We start from the raw sequence: 17,654 nt of genomic DNA, 5'->3' as shown, positions 1-17,654 counted from the left end.
ATGAAGAACTTCAGAGGGATCTAACCAAGGTAGGTGAAGGGACAACACAATGGTAAATGAAGTTCAATGTTCATAAATGAAAAGTAATGCATACTGGAGTGAAAATGTTAAACTATTCATACACCTTAGAGGGTTCTAAATTAACAGTATCATCTCAGGAAAGGAACTTGGGCATCTCTGTGGATAGCTCAAAGTAGAGCTCAATTCAATATGCAGCTGTGATCAAAAAAGGAAACAAGAAAACAAGATATTAGGGCGTTAGGAATGAAAAATAATAGAAGAATATTATAATTGTAATTGATTTATATAAGTCAATGGTACAGCTTCATCTGATAATCACCCCATCTCAAAAAGAATATTACAGAGTTAGTGTGGATCCAGAGAACGAAATGCTTGAGAACATAGAAAAGCTCTCATATGAAGAGATATTAGAAAGATTGGGATTGTTTACTTTAGAAAGGAAATGAATAAAGAGAGGACATAATAAAAGTATATAAAATATGGAATGGTCTAGAAAAGGTAGATCAGGGACTTCCATTCTTCCTGTCTCATAAGAAAAGAAGAAGCTATTTAATGAAATTAAAAGGTGGAAAATTCAAAACCCATGACAGGAAATACTTTTTCACACAATACATCACTAGAACAGTGGAACGTGGAACTCTTTGTTACAGAATGCTGCTGAGGCCAAAAAAACAAAAAACCCGTAACAAGATTCAACTAGGGAGTGGATATTTATATGGATAAAAAGAATATCCAGTTACAATATTTAATGTTTGCATACATTTTGGAAGAGCTATTAAATCTCATGCTACAGAGTTTAAAATAATCTCATTATGTAAGGATTAGGAGGAGACCTAAAATGGGGGACCCATTATCCTACATTTGCCTAATGCAAGCTTTCTAGCACCTTCCTCTGAAGCATCTGATGCTGGCCATTGTCAGAGACCGCATATTGCGCTAGATGAACCATGGGTCTGATCCAGTTATCAGGTCTTGTTTTCATTAACAATCCCATAGTACTTTCCCTAAGAAGAGGGACTTTTAGCCTGGTGTCCTAGATGAGAATTTTCTCTCCCTACCACTGTCATCCAGTGGTAGATGCACTTCAATGATGTTTTAATGTATATAATCCATCAAAAGCTTTGGCATAATTGATGAAAGGCACTACATAACATTTAAGATACTATATTCTCCAATTCTGGATTGCTGCTTCTGCTGTTCATGAGTTTCTGTATCTCCTGGCAGCACTCAGAAATGTAACAAACGCTGTCACAGGTCATATATCATAATGTCCCGTAATTGTTCAATTATGTGCCATATACCTTACTGGAATAGGACAGTGAGAAGTTCTTACTGAGTCCCCAGTTTCTAACAACAACACCTAGTGAAATTGTAATCAGTAGTTTACAGGACTCTGTGTAGCCATGTAATTTCCAATATAACAACCAATACAGCAATTTTCCGACATGTATTGCTAACTGCTAGCATAAAAGATATGTGGAATTGCTGCCATAGAAAAGTACATTTAGAAGTAGCAAGAGAAAAAAACAGTTTCCCTGTACATCTTATAACTATAAAAGCAATTCTGTTATGTATAAAAACGTAAACCAAAGAGCTATATGAATAATCGGGAGTGGAAACAGCATTAAGAGTGAGCTACAAAGTTCTGGTTTCACTCCAGTTTTACAGGCTGGCAACAGTAGCATAAGGTAGGGCCAGAAGTGGAGAAGTATGATGATGAGGAGTGTGTTGATCTCCTTATTAAGGGACAAACAACTAAATTATTTAATTTGAACATTACGTAACTCTAATACAAAAGCAGTCAGAACCTGAGCTTAACTGCACCCTATGGCTCCATGCGGTCTAGTGCCCTGCCTTTCAAAATGGCGGATGACCTTTGTTCTCTGCAGCCCCATCCCACTACCCTACACAACAACGATAGCCACTCCATTCAGCGAGGTGGAGGGGGTGTTTGAGTTCAAGTTCTGCACGTTTGTTAAATTCTGTTACCCACAGCAAATCCTAAACTGTGTTTCACCTGCTCCTATTTTGATGGTTAAATAGAAGTTCCCAGCTTGCTGATTCTATGTAGGGGGCATCATAGCTAAACCACAAGAGTTAGAGATGGAAAAGATCAGTGAGATCATTGAGCTATCCTTCAGCAAGGACACATAACCTATGGCTTCATTTTGTATATGATCTGCTTTAGGGATAAAGTTTTACATTTGCATCTGCACAGATTTGTGGTGTGACATTCACAATCCAGCAGCTGAGATGCAACAGAATAAAATAAAACCCAAACCCTTAGCAGAAAAGTGAAATTATTTTACAGTTTAGAAGCTTCCTCAGCTCTGTGGACAGATCTATCACTATGACCCATTCTTCTCTGAGGTTTTTTTGGTATGTACTTTATTTCTATTAATATTTGTAGATTATAATTTTGCTTTTTAATGTATCTATTTCTGGAATGAACAACTGATTCTCCCACTCACACACATGAGATTTACATGAGACTCCTATTAGAGTTAATGGACACATGTGTAAGTCCCACCAGCCCACCCGCACATGCACACACAGGAGCATAAGTCTCAAAATAAAGACAACTTGGTGTCAAATGTACCTGTGCTTATGGAGGAATCCTCTGATGTCCAGATTCTGATATCCTTACTCACATTGTGTAATACCCTTTCTCACATGGAGTAATACCTTAACCCATGAAATGTTTTACTGATTTCAGCAGAAATCTCTGTGGCGCAAAATGCTTATTCAGCGAGAGTAAGTATATAAGAAGGACTTTGGATTTTCTAATTTTGAAACAGTTAAAAAGTGACTGATGGAAAATTGCTTATTCCACCAGCTTACATGAATTTGAATATAGAGACTCCATTTGCTATAAATAGAATAGAAGTCCCAAATTGTTTCAGTGCATTACGATGAGCAAGCTACAATTCTAGTTATGGTTATAACTGCTTACTGTGAAGATTTTTTGTGGAAAAATATTTAAGTTATATGTGGGGTACATGGCATAAAATTTTCCATCAATGCTTTATTAGGACTAAATTAGATTATTAATGACATACTATTAATTCTATCATAGGGCCATTGTGAGGATGAATAATTTCTGTACAGCACTTTGAATACGTTAAGAGCTAAATATTATCTTTATAAAGCTGAACCATTTAAAATTATATTTACTGTTCAACATGCATGAAGTTTACTTTCTGAGCCTTATTCAGACAAGGCACACCAACTCAATTGCTTAGTTTCATGTTGGACTCTAGTCATTATCACTTTATCAATTCCCAGCAAAACAGAGACGTATTTAATTGCAGTCAAAAATTTTGCCTGCACTTTGGATTTTGAGAAAAAATTACTTCTCTTTGTGTTGTGTTCTGTTTTCACTCTTACTTGCCCCCACCCCCCTTTCTCTCTTTAAAACAAATCCTACAGTGGGGCCTTATACCGTAATCTTGGGCAGTGTTTTAAATGGAATTGTAATTTGTTGCTCATATGTGTCAAGAAGTGTTTTTAAAACATTCAAAATATAGTTTAGAAAATGCAAAGAATATAGTGTCCATTTATGTTGACTGCTTTATCAGAACTGACTATTTCATGTAGCTGTTTGTCAGAGAGCAATTAGTCACTTAATAAGGGGGCAAATAATTGATCTGATTGCTTACATCAAAGTCCTTATTTATTATTCTAATTCAGATAAAGGTTGCCTGCAAGTTGTGTTTTTCGTCTCCTGGGGCTCTAAGGATTTATTCAGAGGCACGCTCGGGAGACAGGGCATAGCAAGACAAGTGATTTGAGGCTTGATAGTGACAGCTGTGACAGAAAGTATTAACAGTGCTTGCCAACTATTAAAGGTTTGGATGGACAAGGTACAAGGCAAGGGGGTAAAGAGCACCTTGTCTTTCAGAGAAGGAAAATATCTATTGTCATTACAGTACATGAACCCCAGTGTAGCTCTCCTTCAAAGCAAATCTGTAAGAGCTCTGCTGTTTGGAAGCATCTGGGGACATCCTAGCTTAATATGAATTGTGGTATGTGAAAAATGTCTGGAAAGAACCATTAAATACAAATAAGTAGGGGAAGCGTACAAAAGGGTGTAGCCACACACAAGAGGGGAACAATAGAAACATTTATATGGGAGCAGGAAAAGGAAAGAAACTATGTCCTCTCTCTTTGTGGATGTGAAAAAGAATTTTTTTTTAAAAGGAGAGCTTGAAGTGAGGCTCCTAGGTACTCATTTCAGCACTTAAATAAGTAGCCTGATTTTCAAAAGTGCTAAGGACAGCTCCCATTACTTTAAGGTCCTTCACAGGTTAGTTCTGCTCTACCTATCAGATCTAATAAGTTACCAAGCCCACTTCTGCTCTGTCAACAATTAGCCCATTAGCCCAATTTTTCTTCACTCACTTTTTTGCTTTTTCCCGACACCGCTCCTTATGCATGGGAGCAGTTCCCTGTCAATATCCATAAAGCCGCTACATTGTTCTCCTTAAAATCCCTCTTTAAAACTCATCTGTGGGGTAATGCCTACAAAACACTTGACAGTGGCTAAGCAGTTGGCGTTCTGAGACTGTTAATTAATCCTCTCATTATATACTAGATTGTAAGCTCCTTCGAGAAGGGACATTTGCTTATTATGTGTGTACAGCACCTAGCATAACGGGGCCTTGATATCTGATGGAGACCTCTAGGCCTTACCACCATACCAATAAATAATAATAACAATAATAATAATAGAACTAGAAAGAAAAAAGCTAGAAACCTCACAAGAAAGCCTGACCTCAGGAGAATTCCAGTCTCTTTTTCTAGCATGAAGATGTTCAGATAAGCCGCCAATGAGCATGCAAACTTTTGGATGTTTATCTGAATCAAATGCACATCCATGCCTTTTGAGGCTTGCCTATCACTTGGTGGCACATCCCTTGATTCTTCTTGGTTTTAAAAAATATTGTATGCAAAGTTTTAGTACTTGTGGAAAGTTCCAAATGAAGTCTTCTGCTTATTCACAGAACAGGCACAGCTTAGTCACAATCAATCGACCTAAAAGGATTAGGGCCCAGATCCACAAAGGGATTTAGGTTTGGCAATGGGGAGTATTGCAACACCCATGGTTTAGGCACCTAGAAAAGCTCTGGAATGCTCAAATCTTGGGTTAGGCACCTAGGCTCCCTTTATTCCTATACATTGAATGGGGAGAGAGAGGCTTCTGAGAATGGGATCAACAAAAGCCAGCATGCTAGGTAGGGAGCTGGCTAAGATAAGCAATAGGAGATGCCAACAAAAGGGATGTGTCCTAAGCCCCTCCCCTCTCATGGAGTTAGGGCCCCTAAATCCAGGCTGCAGGGAGACGCCTAGCTCTCTTTTTGATCCACATCTGGGAACTCTCTCCTGGAAGAGAGGTGGCTTAGGTACCTAACATGTTTTTTGTGAGACCAAGGTAAGGTGCCTACATAAGAATGGCCATACTGGGTCAGACCAAAGGTCCATCCAGCCCAGTATCCTGTCTACTGACAGTGGCCAATGCCAGGTGTCCCAGAGGGAGTGAACCTAACAGGTAATGATCAAGTGATCTCTCTCCTTCCACTCTCTGACGAACAGAGGCTGGGGATACCATTCCTTACACATCCTGGCTAATAGCTTAATGGCCTAACTCCACATACAAAACAGCCATGTGGGAGAGTAGGTGTTAGAGGCATCCCTCATAATCTTTAGCCCAGTGGTTAGGTTACTCACCCAAAATGTGAGAGATTATAGTTCAATTCCTCCCTCTTCGCAATAAGGAGAAGGGATTTGAACAGGACGGGGCACTTTTTTGGGGGGGTGCATAGGGTTTTACAGGGACCCCCCTGCGTTGGATACCTTCATAATACTTCACAGAAGGGTGGCATGTGAGGTCTCTGCCAAGAATCAGTTGCCCACTGGTTGCAAAATGTATGTATGGATAATATTTTAGGAGTTATGTATCTATAATGAAAATTATGTTCTTAAGATCTTGGCATTAAGGCAGGTTTAAGGGACATACCAGTTACGCTTTGCTCTTTGTTATTCCCAATTTGACCACAATGTTTTGATGTGGAAATGCTGACTGTCTTGATTTAAAAGTCATTCCCAGAATTACTGTCTTCAAATGAGGTTTCAGTACAATGGGTCAGTGTGACTAATAGATGCAGCTAACAGGTATTTTATGACCATGCAGCTTTACTTTTAATATTGCCAGTTGGCACAAAATGAAAAGCATTGCAAAGAAAAGTAATACAAAGAGTGGTATTTGGTTGAAAAAGGAGGCATGCCCTCACCCCAGTTTTATGCTAAGGTAACTAAGGGTATGCCAACCCTGCAATCCAAGGTGTGACCAAGCCTGGGTAGACACACCTGTGACAGCTTTAGCCATGGTAGCACAGCTAGAAATAGCCATCTAGACGGGCGTACAGGCTGCAGTGTGGTCTGTGAAAGCACGCGGTGGCCCCATGGTATATTCTCGTGGTGCCAGTTCACGCTGAGGACTGTGTGGCTGTATCATCATTGCTATTTTTATCCTTGAAAAACACAGGCATGTCTACTCAGCCTGCAACCACACCTCAGAATGCAGTGTAACTATACTCTTAGACAGGGGAAGACACGAGCAATCCTGGGAGGGAGACAGACAAATAACAAGATGTGGGGACATAGAGAGGAAAAGGAGAGTAAATACAAAGGGAAAGGAGAAAGTAGCAGACAGGTTGCAAGAAGAAAATGAGACGAAAACGATATGGCAAAAATACGAGCTTAAAATGAAGGAGAGAATGGGAAATGGGTCTGTTAATTTTATTTATTCATTCATATTAACACATTTGATTGCGTTTCCCTAGCAGAAAAAGGGGAGTTTCATCTTAAACTCTCAGAAACAGCAAACTCTTTGACTAATTCCCATCAAAGGTCAGGATACAGACTCTTGGTGCTGATTACAACTGGAGAGTGTAGAGGGGGAGCCCTTCAATACTTATTCTTCCATTTCAAACACTGATATAATAGCAACTTTTTGCAGGGGACGTCTGACAACCACAGACAGTAAATAACTGTTCCAGTTTCCACTTCCTCAAACCATGTAGATGGTAACAATTTCCTTTAGAATATGCATACATCTCAGGGACAAACTTTTTTGTGCCCGAGAAGAGTAATTAGCTTGCAGTAACTGACCATTTAGATTGATCTGCGAGACATTCTGCCCCAAAGGATATTGGCTAGAGTGTTTTTCTCAGGGTTTCCACCTTTTCATACGCTTACACACACACACACACACACACACACCATTTGTTCTTTGTCCACTTACTGGATGGAGTTCTCAATGCGAGTGATTGTGAGAAAAGCTGCTAGGTTTGCAGTATAAGATGAGATGACAATCAAAGCAAAAAGCCACCAGGCGCCCATCATCATTCGGGTTGCCAGTGTTGTATATGGAACTTCTCCTCCTGTTGGACAGAAGAAGAAAAATTAGAGCTCTCATTTGCATGATGCAGAGCCACACCGTCACTTCTCATGCCTTGATTATGTAAACAGTGTCGCTGACATCATTGGAATACTTCTGTTAATAAAGTGAGCAGGACTTGAAACATAATTTCAATGCAATGAAGAGCATTAAAGGAAGCCCACACCTCCACTCCAAGAGGCTTTCTATGAACTCCTTCATCACTGTGTATTTAACTGTGATTCATCTGACAGTCAGTCCAGTACGGGAGACAGATTTCATGAGCTCAGAACAAAAACAGCATATTTAAGCACCTATGGATTTTTTTTCCCTTACAGATTTTGTTAACACCTTTAATTCAGCTCTCCCTGTGCTTTGGAGCTGATGCAGTTTCTTAAAACAAAAAACAAAACAAAAGCACAACTTTTTCACAGCTGTGCTGATAGCCAGATGTGCTGTTGCAGATGTCGTGCATATACATAGAATCTGCTCAAAGTGAGCTCAGATATACAGAAACTCCATTTACACTGAAGTAGAACAACAGACTATTATTTTGTATAGTCTGTTTATTTCAAAAGTGCTTTACAAATATTATTTGAGCCTCAACTACCTTGTTAGCTAAGTAACCAGTAACTTCACCAGCAATGAAATGTACCCATCTTGAGGTGGCACACCGAATTTGTTTTGCAGCACTCAGAACTACTACACAGCTTAATTTATTCTAATTTTGTCAATAGGCAGGCATGCTGAATGATCAGAGCTATGCTGGGTTGTTCCAAAAGCATAACATTCACCAGGACATAATCTAGCAATAAGCATATAGGTCATTCTTTAAAGAAACAATTTCTGCCCACACATTGGTCTGACATTTTTGAAGTAATTCTTTTCTATTTAAATGAGTTCATTCAAAATCACACAGGAAGAATGAAAGAAAAATCATTGTTTAAAAAAATAAAGCTCTGGATTCTGGGGGACAGAAATTGTCAAAGCTAGAAATAACCAAAGATAGACAAATAGTGCAGTATGCAATCATAGTTAACCTGTTTTCTTGATTGTCTACGATGCTCATCCTCTTCTTCTCCCTAGCAACTGCATACCTGGAAGTCTGATTGTTTTATACACAGGCTGTTCATGTTAAAGTTTTCTCAGACAAACTCCAATTCAAATAGTTCTCCTTACAGGTCTTTCTTTCCTTTTGTCCTTTAGAAATGACTGGTCAAAAAGAGTGGTAAACGGACATAAACTTTCTGAGCAGGATTTTAAGAGTACTCTGTTGGCCAGTTCTGCTCATGCTGTAATCAATGGTAGTTTTAGTTTGACTTCAGTGGAAGCAGCATCAGGTCAATGCCGAGTGCTTTTGAAAATCCCACCCAGAGTTTGTCAACTTTTCTCCCTTCCAGTTGGTGTGTGCATGTTCTGGATTCCAAAATCCATCACAAGAACAGGAATTTCTGATTAGACAACCAGACCTGTTTATGTTTCTGAGAAATTCATTCTCCTTTACTTTCAGAATTTCTATTGGGCATTCAAGTTTTTCCTCACTTCCCCTCTTTCTTTTAACAATGCTAAAGAAAGGGATGAGGAAAGAGGTTTCCCCTCTCTTCCTGAGGAAGAACAATCTCGATTTATAATCTAATCTCATAATTTCGGTTACACAACTTTCTTATCACACAGAGCATTCAGAGAATGACACTAATGGTCACCAGAAATAAAGGCAACCTCAAACTGGTATTTTGCACAGATAAATCCAGCACCAGAGATTTAATTTGTTTTTAAAAAATTGAAATAAACAGTCCAACTGTATTTAGCCTTTTTGCAAAACCCAAGAGAGAAGAAAAAAGCATAATTGTTTTTATCCAAGTTTTGTAAAATGATATTCAGCTCAACTTATTTCTATGTATTTTCTTTACCACTCTTAAAAACACAACCTAGATTCAGCCACTTTACAAGGATCAAAGGGGTTCCATAAGCACTGACAGCTTACTATAGGTTGAAACAGCTATAAACACTTTATGCTTGATTTTCACTTGCACTTAAACCTCTTAACACTGCTCTGGCAGTGTAAAGTGGTCTTAGAGTTCATGTAAATTACAGTTACACTCATTTTAAGTATAAATGAGAAGAAGATCATTTTCAGTTGCAATTTGAGTCTACCTAGAATTTTAATTAATCTCTGAATACTGCTGACAATTTCACAGTTTTGTTAACATCTGTACATATGACAGCTAGCTGCAACTGTGCATTGCAATGTTTTAAAAGAATACAAGGCTTTTATTCTACTTCACTATACATTGTGTTTCACTCTACCTGAATTAATTATAAGCAGGTTCCACTGCCCTTTAAAAACTCCAGTATTAAAAAAGACAAGATCTACGTTAGACTCATGCAGTCAGAAATAGATTTCCTCCCATTTCCAATATGCCATATAATTATCTGAAATAAGAATCTCCTGATCATATCAGTAGATGCTATTTCAATATTAGGACATTTTTAAGACCAGAATTAACTTTAACTTCTGAAGACCTGGTTTCATGTCCAGCACAAGTTGTAAATGAAATCCTTTAATGGGATATTTCCACTTTACAGGGCTTTTTGTAATGCATGTGGAATCTTTCAACCAAAAGTAAATGACAATCAAATGAAAATAGACAGAGATACCAAATTAACCCAACAGGCTGATTGTTCTTTTAACCTTCAGGTGCCAATCCCTGCAGTTTAGCTCTGAATTAAATTGAAATAGGTGGGGGATGAAAGGGACGCCAGCAATTTCTTAGCACTGCTTGCAATTTCATTTTTCAACCTCATGAATAAAACTAAAAGTAGCTTCCCACTGTTTTTAATTGAAATGAGTTGGCAGAAAGAAGAGGACCATTGAAAGTCACCCACCTGCTTTTTATACACAGTTGAAATTCTCAAACAAGGATCCTACTCATTGGGGAGCTGATCTAACCATTTTTATGTGACTCCCCCACCAGCATCCTGGTACTGCTCAAAGTGGGCCTTCTTTCCATCAGAAGTTTCTTCCCACCCCTCACTTCTGTGCATTCTTCTTTCAAACCCACATTATTAAGGAGGCTTAAAATATCTGAAAATGTGTGGTTCAGCAGGAAGTCTCTGTAGTGCACACAGCTGTTTGTGAAAGACCTGCCGTTAATCAACAGAGCTGCAGCTTACACCATCAATAGTTAATGACTGCAGTTTGAGAACACATATCAGCATGCAGCACACATTTTCGTATATGCTGGTACAGCTTTTCACCATTTTTGTAGTGTGTGTGTTTCAAAATACTTCTGAACTTCACTGGTATGAAATGTACCCCAGTCTCACTCAGACCCCATCCTTTACACTGATGCGTTTAAAAAAGGCATTTTGAGAAAGCACAGACAGCAATTGCATTACAATGCTTTCTCTCAGCTATAGAGTCAAGCTCCTCATTCCCTCCCAAAAGAAGAGCAGAAACTGAAAGAGACATTTTGCTGCCATAAGATCCTTTCTTTGGCGTTTTATTAGGCAGATGAAACAGAAGGATTTCATGCTATGGTGTCTTCTGTTCTTGTACAGTCAGCTCAGACATTTCACTTATTATGACTTCTAACCTTATGAGAGAAAACGCAGCTTTGTTTTCATCTAAACTCACTGTTTTGGTTGGGCAGGGAGGAACTGAGTGGTTCAGGATAGTGGCAATGGGTTATGGACCCTTTGGTCATTAGTGCATATGTAGTCCGAGGATCAAGTCCTCTGCTGGCTAGTGCTCCTATGGGGAGCAGAAAAGCTGGCAGATGCCTCCTTTCTTCTTAAAATCCTGCCAGGATTTTATGGGGTGAGTCTGGTAGATGCATTATTGGGTGCACATTTCTGTTGGTATGAAAAGGAGCATTTTGGATACCCAGCTAGCACTGGTTGGTAATGATTGTAGCATATGTAGTAGGGAGACAGCCATGAAGACCAACCAGGAGAGATTTATATGCAGGCGCACTGGGGCTGTGGTTTATGGACACCATTTCCTTCGTGCTCTTTTGTCCATTAGGGGTTCCTAATATATGCCACAAAATATATTATCTACAATATTATATTACTATACATATATTAAAATACACATAATATATATGGGGCTATATATATATCTATATATATATAGACTTTGTATCCTGTCACCTTCCTCTCACATCACACCAGCAAAACACAGAGTAGAATATAGCCCTATGTTGGTAACGACTGAAAGTCATTACCGTCTGATAGATGTTAGGTGACCTGTGTGAAATGAGTTGGTTGGTCTCAGTCCAGTTCCAAAAGGACACACGAATGTCCCTATAACAAAAAGCACCACTAATTAGCACTCCGTTAACAGTTTTACCAGAGGCTAAGCACTTAGAGCTCAATCCTGGAAAGTTCTGTGCATCCATAACTTCCACTCAAGTCTGACATTAATGAATACGGACATGAAATATCCTCGAGTCTTTCCCCTTCCATATTGGTAGGATGGTGTGGGGGAAAGCTCATACTGCCACTGATTGTGCTTGTGTGATTGTTTTGTGGATAAATACAGGATCCAGTCTTCAGTGAAATCTATCTCACTCCTTTTATGTTCACTGAAAATCACTTAAATTGAATCCATATTTAATTTTTCACACTGTGTTTAGGAGTGAAACACTATGAATGAAGAATAATTTTTAAAAGTGTTGTTGTAGCCATGTTGGTCCCAGGATATTAGAAAGACAAGGTGGGTGACGTAATATCTTTTATCGGAGAGAAGTTGGTCCAATAAAAGATATTATCTCACTCTACTTGTCACTCTAATATTTAAAAAGATGTTTTCCCAAGTAAACTATACTGGAAATTTGCTAATAAGACTTATGTTATCATAGACACGATGGAGAAAGAGAATACTTTTAGTCCTGCCACCTCCTTCATCTAAAATGGCTCTCCTTAATTATGCCTAGAAATGACCTGAATTTGTATGTATTCTTGCCTACTTCAGAAAGTCAAATCATCCATAGTATGCTACATGTGTTTCTGTTTATTCCCCTTTCCTTGCCAATTCTTCTAGTGATGTATCAGCAGGCTGGGGAAAAAATCATATTGTCCTGACAAACTGGAACAACCTAATACATTATTGGACAGACACAAAGATCAGAGAAGACAATATTGTCTGAGGGATAATGTGAATCCTGTAAAATTCCAATACAAGTTTCCAATACTTTAAGTTATTCTCTCTTTTAGTCAGGAGGTTTGAAGACTGCTGAGAATGAAGAATAAAATAAGATGAGGCTCTTGGTGAGAAGAGGGGTTAGCTAGCTGAAGAATGGCACAGACACCATGTACCACAGCCCAGAGACAACCTGCTACTCTGTAGCATGGGACCAAATGTGAATCATTCAAAACAGTTAGAGTGGTATGCAACCACCTTGTTTTTCAAGGGTATGTCAGTTGCTGTTTTCAAGGAAAGCTGTACCCATTTGCCCAGCCCATAACAATGAAAGATCACAGAACAAACAAAAAAGCCCTTGTCACCGTGAATAAATGGTGAAATGTTTATTTTTAAACTTGCAATTACAGTTGGCATTTGCAAGTCCAGTGCTGGCTGGAGGCAGCCATCTTGCTGAAAATGATGTCATCTGTGACACTAGACACGTAGAGAGTGGACATGTAGATCCCAATGTCAGAGCCTGAAAACAAGGCTCCCAAGCTGATTTAATATTGATTTAACATCCACAATGGTAACGTGTAATATTTAGAAATTAAACACATAAGTGTAACAGTCACAAAAAGAAATTTACTATGTAACCATAATTCAAGCAAAGGGGTAGCTGTATTATGGCGAGCATCCTGCACCTTTTTCAATAGCTTTAGTGGAACAAACATGACTTTTTTTCTTTTTGGCATGAAATCTGATAAGTTTGCTCTATTGGGGCAGGACAGTCATTTGCCATTAAGCAGCCATGCAGTTAGCAACTGGTGCAGAAATTTCCTGTCCCATATGGCCTTCCCATACTTGGGGATTGGGGGAGGAGGAGCTCAGACTCTGAGGGACTGATTTTCTCTGCTATGAACAAGTTGGTGGGAAACAGGGGGAGCCCCTGGCTCTGCCCCTCAAAGTTCTGGCCAGCTGAGCTGAGTCAGCACAGGGGGTGGTAAGGTATGGCACTTTGAATGGGCACAATAAATCCATCATGGGGGCTAAGGAAGGGATTGTAAACTGTCAGGGCTCCTCCTGGGGAGATGCAGCTGTGCACTGCTCCTTACAAAGGATAGGAATCGGGTCAGAATGACAGCTGATTGCAGGACAACAATTCCGTTTTGTGGCAACATTTGAGGTTTCAAAATTTGTTTTCATTCTGCCATGGAGCAAAAACAAACTTGGACGTTCTCACAAAAACTAGAATTGTGTAAAATGTCTGGTTTTGGACCAAAAACAGATGTTTTCACTGACCTAGGATGTGGGAGACCCTGCTTCAGGACAGAGTTTTTCATCCCAGATCATTCTGAATGAGGCAGAGCACGGACTTCAACTTAGATCTCCCTCATCCGAAACCAATGCCTTAATCACCAGGCTATGAAGTGCACACCTCTCACTGCACTGCCCTCCCCTCCAAAAAAAGTAATCAGAACTGCTATGCTTCAACATTTCCTTTTGCCAAAAATGTTTCAACCAGCTCAAGCCAATCTAATCCTTGGAATGGTCGAATAAAATAGAATAGGATTAGATAGGATAGGATAGAAAGCCCTAGATCCTATAGAACAGAATAGCACAGTTTACATTACATGCAGGTCTGTTGGGAACAGTTTAGACTAACTTGTCTCTTGTGTTTTTCCTGTGACAAGGACGTTTCTCACAATTTTTGGGGGGGAGGAAGGGGAGAGAAGGTGGTAGTTTATATTGTTAAAAAGGCTGCAGAATTTGTATATCTTGGGAATTTCAGTTATGTGAAACAATACAAAATCTTTCAGAATTCTGTATAATTTCTCCAATTTTAAACTGGAAATTCATAATCCAGCACAGAACAAAAAATTTTGTACTGCCAAAGAAGAGTGTATGAATAAGGTGATAAGTTACAGTCAGCATGGATTTGTCAAGAACAAATCATATCAAACCAACCTGGCAGCTTTCTTTGACAGGGTAACAAGCCTAGTGCATAGGGGGGAAGTGCTAGATGTGGTATAGCTTGACTTTAGTAAAGCTTTTGATACTGTCTCGCATGACCTTCTCATAAAGAAACTAGGGAAATGCAATCTAGATGGAACTACTATCAGGTGGGTGCAAAATTGGTTGGAAAACCGTTCCCAGAGAGTGGTTATCAGTGGTTCACATTCATGCTGGAAGGGCATAACAAGTGGAGTCCCACAGGGATCAGTTCTGGGTCCAGTTTTGTTCAATATCTTCATCAATGATTTAGATAATGGCAGACAGGGTACATGTGAAGTTTGAGTACAATACCAAGTTGGGAGGAGTTGCAAGGGCTTTGGAGGATAGGATTATAATTCAAAATGATCTGGACAAACTGGGGAAGTGGTCTGAAGTAAATAGGATGAAATTCAACGTGGACAAATGCAAAGTACTCCACTTAGGAAGGAACAATCAGTTGCACACATAAAAAATAGGAAGGAGTACTGCGGAAAGGGATCTGGGGGTCATAGTGGACCACAAGCTAAATATGAGTCAACAGTGCAATGCTGTTGCAAAGAAAGCGAACATCATTCTGGGATGTATTAGCAGGCGTGTTGTAAGCAAGACATGAGAAGTAATTCTTCTGCTCTACTCCATGCTGATTAGGCCTCAACTGGAGTATTGTGTCCAGTTCTGGGAGCCACATTTCAAGAAAGATGTGGAGAAATTGGAGAGAGTCCAGAGAAGAGCAACAAAAATGATTAAAGGTCTAAAAAACATGACTTATGAGGAAGATTGAAAAAACTGGGTTTGTTTAGTCTAGAAAAGGGAAGAATGAGAGGGGATATGATAACAGTTTTCAAGTTCTTAAAAGGTTGTTACAAAGAGGAGGGAGAAAAATTGTTGTTCTTAACCACTGAAGATAGGACAAGAAGCAATGGGATTAAATTGCAGGAAGAGAGGTTTAGGTTGGAAATTAGGAAAAACTTCCTAACTGCCAGGGTGGTTAAGCACTGGAATCAATTGCCCAGGGAGGTTGTGGAATCTCTATCATTGGAGATTTTTAGGAGCAGGTTAGACGAACACCTTTCAGAGATGGTCTAGATAATACTTAGTCCTACCATGAGTGCAGGGGACTGGACTAGATGACCTCTTGAGGTCCCTTCCAGTCCTATGATTCTATTTCTGCCAGCTGTAACAAAACTGAAGTTCAGAAGTTGTTGAAATATCTCTCACAATAAAGAGCTCTTATTCTAGTCTTCTCATTTTTCATCCATATTTTGTCATGCCTCCTTGAATTTTTCTAAGTACATAAATCTCCATCTCATGTGGGATGCTGAGGTTGGACTCTCGCACTGTGGGATAAAATTAAAATCAAGTGAGTTGTTACTTGTATCCTACAAGGGAAGAATATGGCTCCTTGAATTAGGGTCACCTCCTTAGTTCACACGGATACAAATAAAATTTGTAAATCAGTAGCTGAGTTACCCAGCCTTTCAAATATTAACAGATTTCAGGGAATGATTGTTGGAAAGGAACTGAGCGAGAGGAAGGACCAGCAGCCAGTTTTTATAGGGTCCTATACATACAAGTGTTCACCATAGCTTGCTTGCTTTCTTCCTTTCTACCCCAGAATGTAGTCATTTTTCAGCAATGAAAAGTTTCAGATCATTTGGTTCTCAGATTAACTGTGCTCTCTCAAACAGCAAACTGTGGAGGGGCACAGACACTATATTACTATACAATGTCTTGAACTCAAGAGTTGTTGGGTAAAGCAATTTCTTGTTTTCTTCTCATTTTCTAAAGAGGTGGCACTTGATCATGCATTATTATTTAAATTGTAGTAGTGCCCAAAGTCTGTTATGGGCTTTCCTAACCTAGAAGATGACATAGGGCCAGATGCTCAGCTGCACGCTCAAGCAACGGTCCTACCATTGACTTTAAGTTAGCTCAGGGTATGGCCCACAGTTAATGGAGAGATTACAGAGACCCAGAACATGCTCAGGGTGAATGCAAGACTGTCTTAATTTCCTGTGTACACAGACTCTTACCTCCTTGCTATATTCCCTCAGGGGCCATTCTGAATAGTGGTTATAAAAGTTCACAAACGCATTCCACTTTCTGAAAAGTAAAGGGTGATAAAACCTTTTATAACAGAGTACACGAACCCCACACCTGCATGTAAGGGGTTAAGGAGCTGCTTTGGGCTGGAGTGGCCCCGCCCCTCTGCACCTGCTAATTATGTGAGGACTGGAGGAGGCACTAAAAGAAGGGAACTACCCTCAGATAGGGGCCACCCTACCAAGGGAACAGACTGATGTGCTTTCTAGCTCCAAGAGAGAGAGGCCAGAGTCCCTGAGTTTGTGGAAGGAGGCCACAGATCCCCTGAGCGAAGAAGGGGAATGAGACTAAGACTTGTAATGGAGACCCAGGAACTCTGAAGGGGACTCTGACACTTCCAAAACCCTCTAAAGTAAGAGAAGCCAATATCCTGACCAAAGACGGCTACAGATTTTCTTTTCCGTCCATAATGAGATATTTCCTTCCTACCTTTATTTAATCCTGTTTGCTGAATGCAGAATGTTTTGTTTACTTCACCATGTAGCTCCTACAGGGGGCACCCTGCTGAGGACAGGTTTGTGACACCTTCATCCAAACTTTTCATTAAAGAACAACAAGTAGTAGGAATGAAATATCACCACAAGCCCTGAGAAGGACACGGTAGGTTGCTTGAACCTTCAGCCTTGGGTCTGGGATTTATTCTGCCCTTTTAAGACATTAGTCTATCAGTCTTCTGATTTTCTTGACCTCTCAAGATCTTATGTCATTCCTCATTCTATGTGGGTAGAAAGAGTATTTCACAGGTTCAGTCTCGGTATCAATCAGGTGGATGTCCACCTGGTGACCCAACAAAATGACACCAGCTCTGATGGATGATTCCTGTTGGCACGCTAACAAAGTAGGAGCGAGGGGTTCCTGCACATCACTGCACTGCCCCCCCGCCTTTTCTTGAGAATCTTTCACCTAGACAGGATCTCCTGGATTCAGTACTCTCAAGGATTTGACTCTGTGGTACTTGCCAAAGTCCTG

The 17,654-nt window shown here is 39.7% G+C and overlaps 1 protein-coding gene across 2 annotated transcripts in view; it reads right to left on the bottom strand.

Annotated features, from left to right (window-relative positions):
• The window catches only part of GRID2 (glutamate ionotropic receptor delta type subunit 2), a 1,026,718-nt gene that overhangs the window by 136,271 nt on the left and 872,793 nt on the right, over positions 1-17,654 (bottom strand). For both annotated transcript variants that reach the window (XM_077814385.1, XM_077814386.1), the window contains one exon: positions 7,325-7,463. In XM_077814385.1, the coding sequence (XP_077670511.1) occupies positions 7,325-7,463 (139 nt within the window). The remainder of the gene's footprint in view (positions 1-7,324; positions 7,464-17,654) is intronic.

This window comes from Eretmochelys imbricata, chromosome 4 (assembly GCF_965152235.1).
Source record: "Eretmochelys imbricata isolate rEreImb1 chromosome 4, rEreImb1.hap1, whole genome shotgun sequence".
Taxonomy (NCBI): domain Eukaryota; kingdom Metazoa; phylum Chordata; order Testudines; family Cheloniidae; genus Eretmochelys; species Eretmochelys imbricata.
The sequence above is the reverse complement of the archived record's forward strand: the minus strand, read 5'-3'. Positions and strand labels throughout refer to the sequence as shown.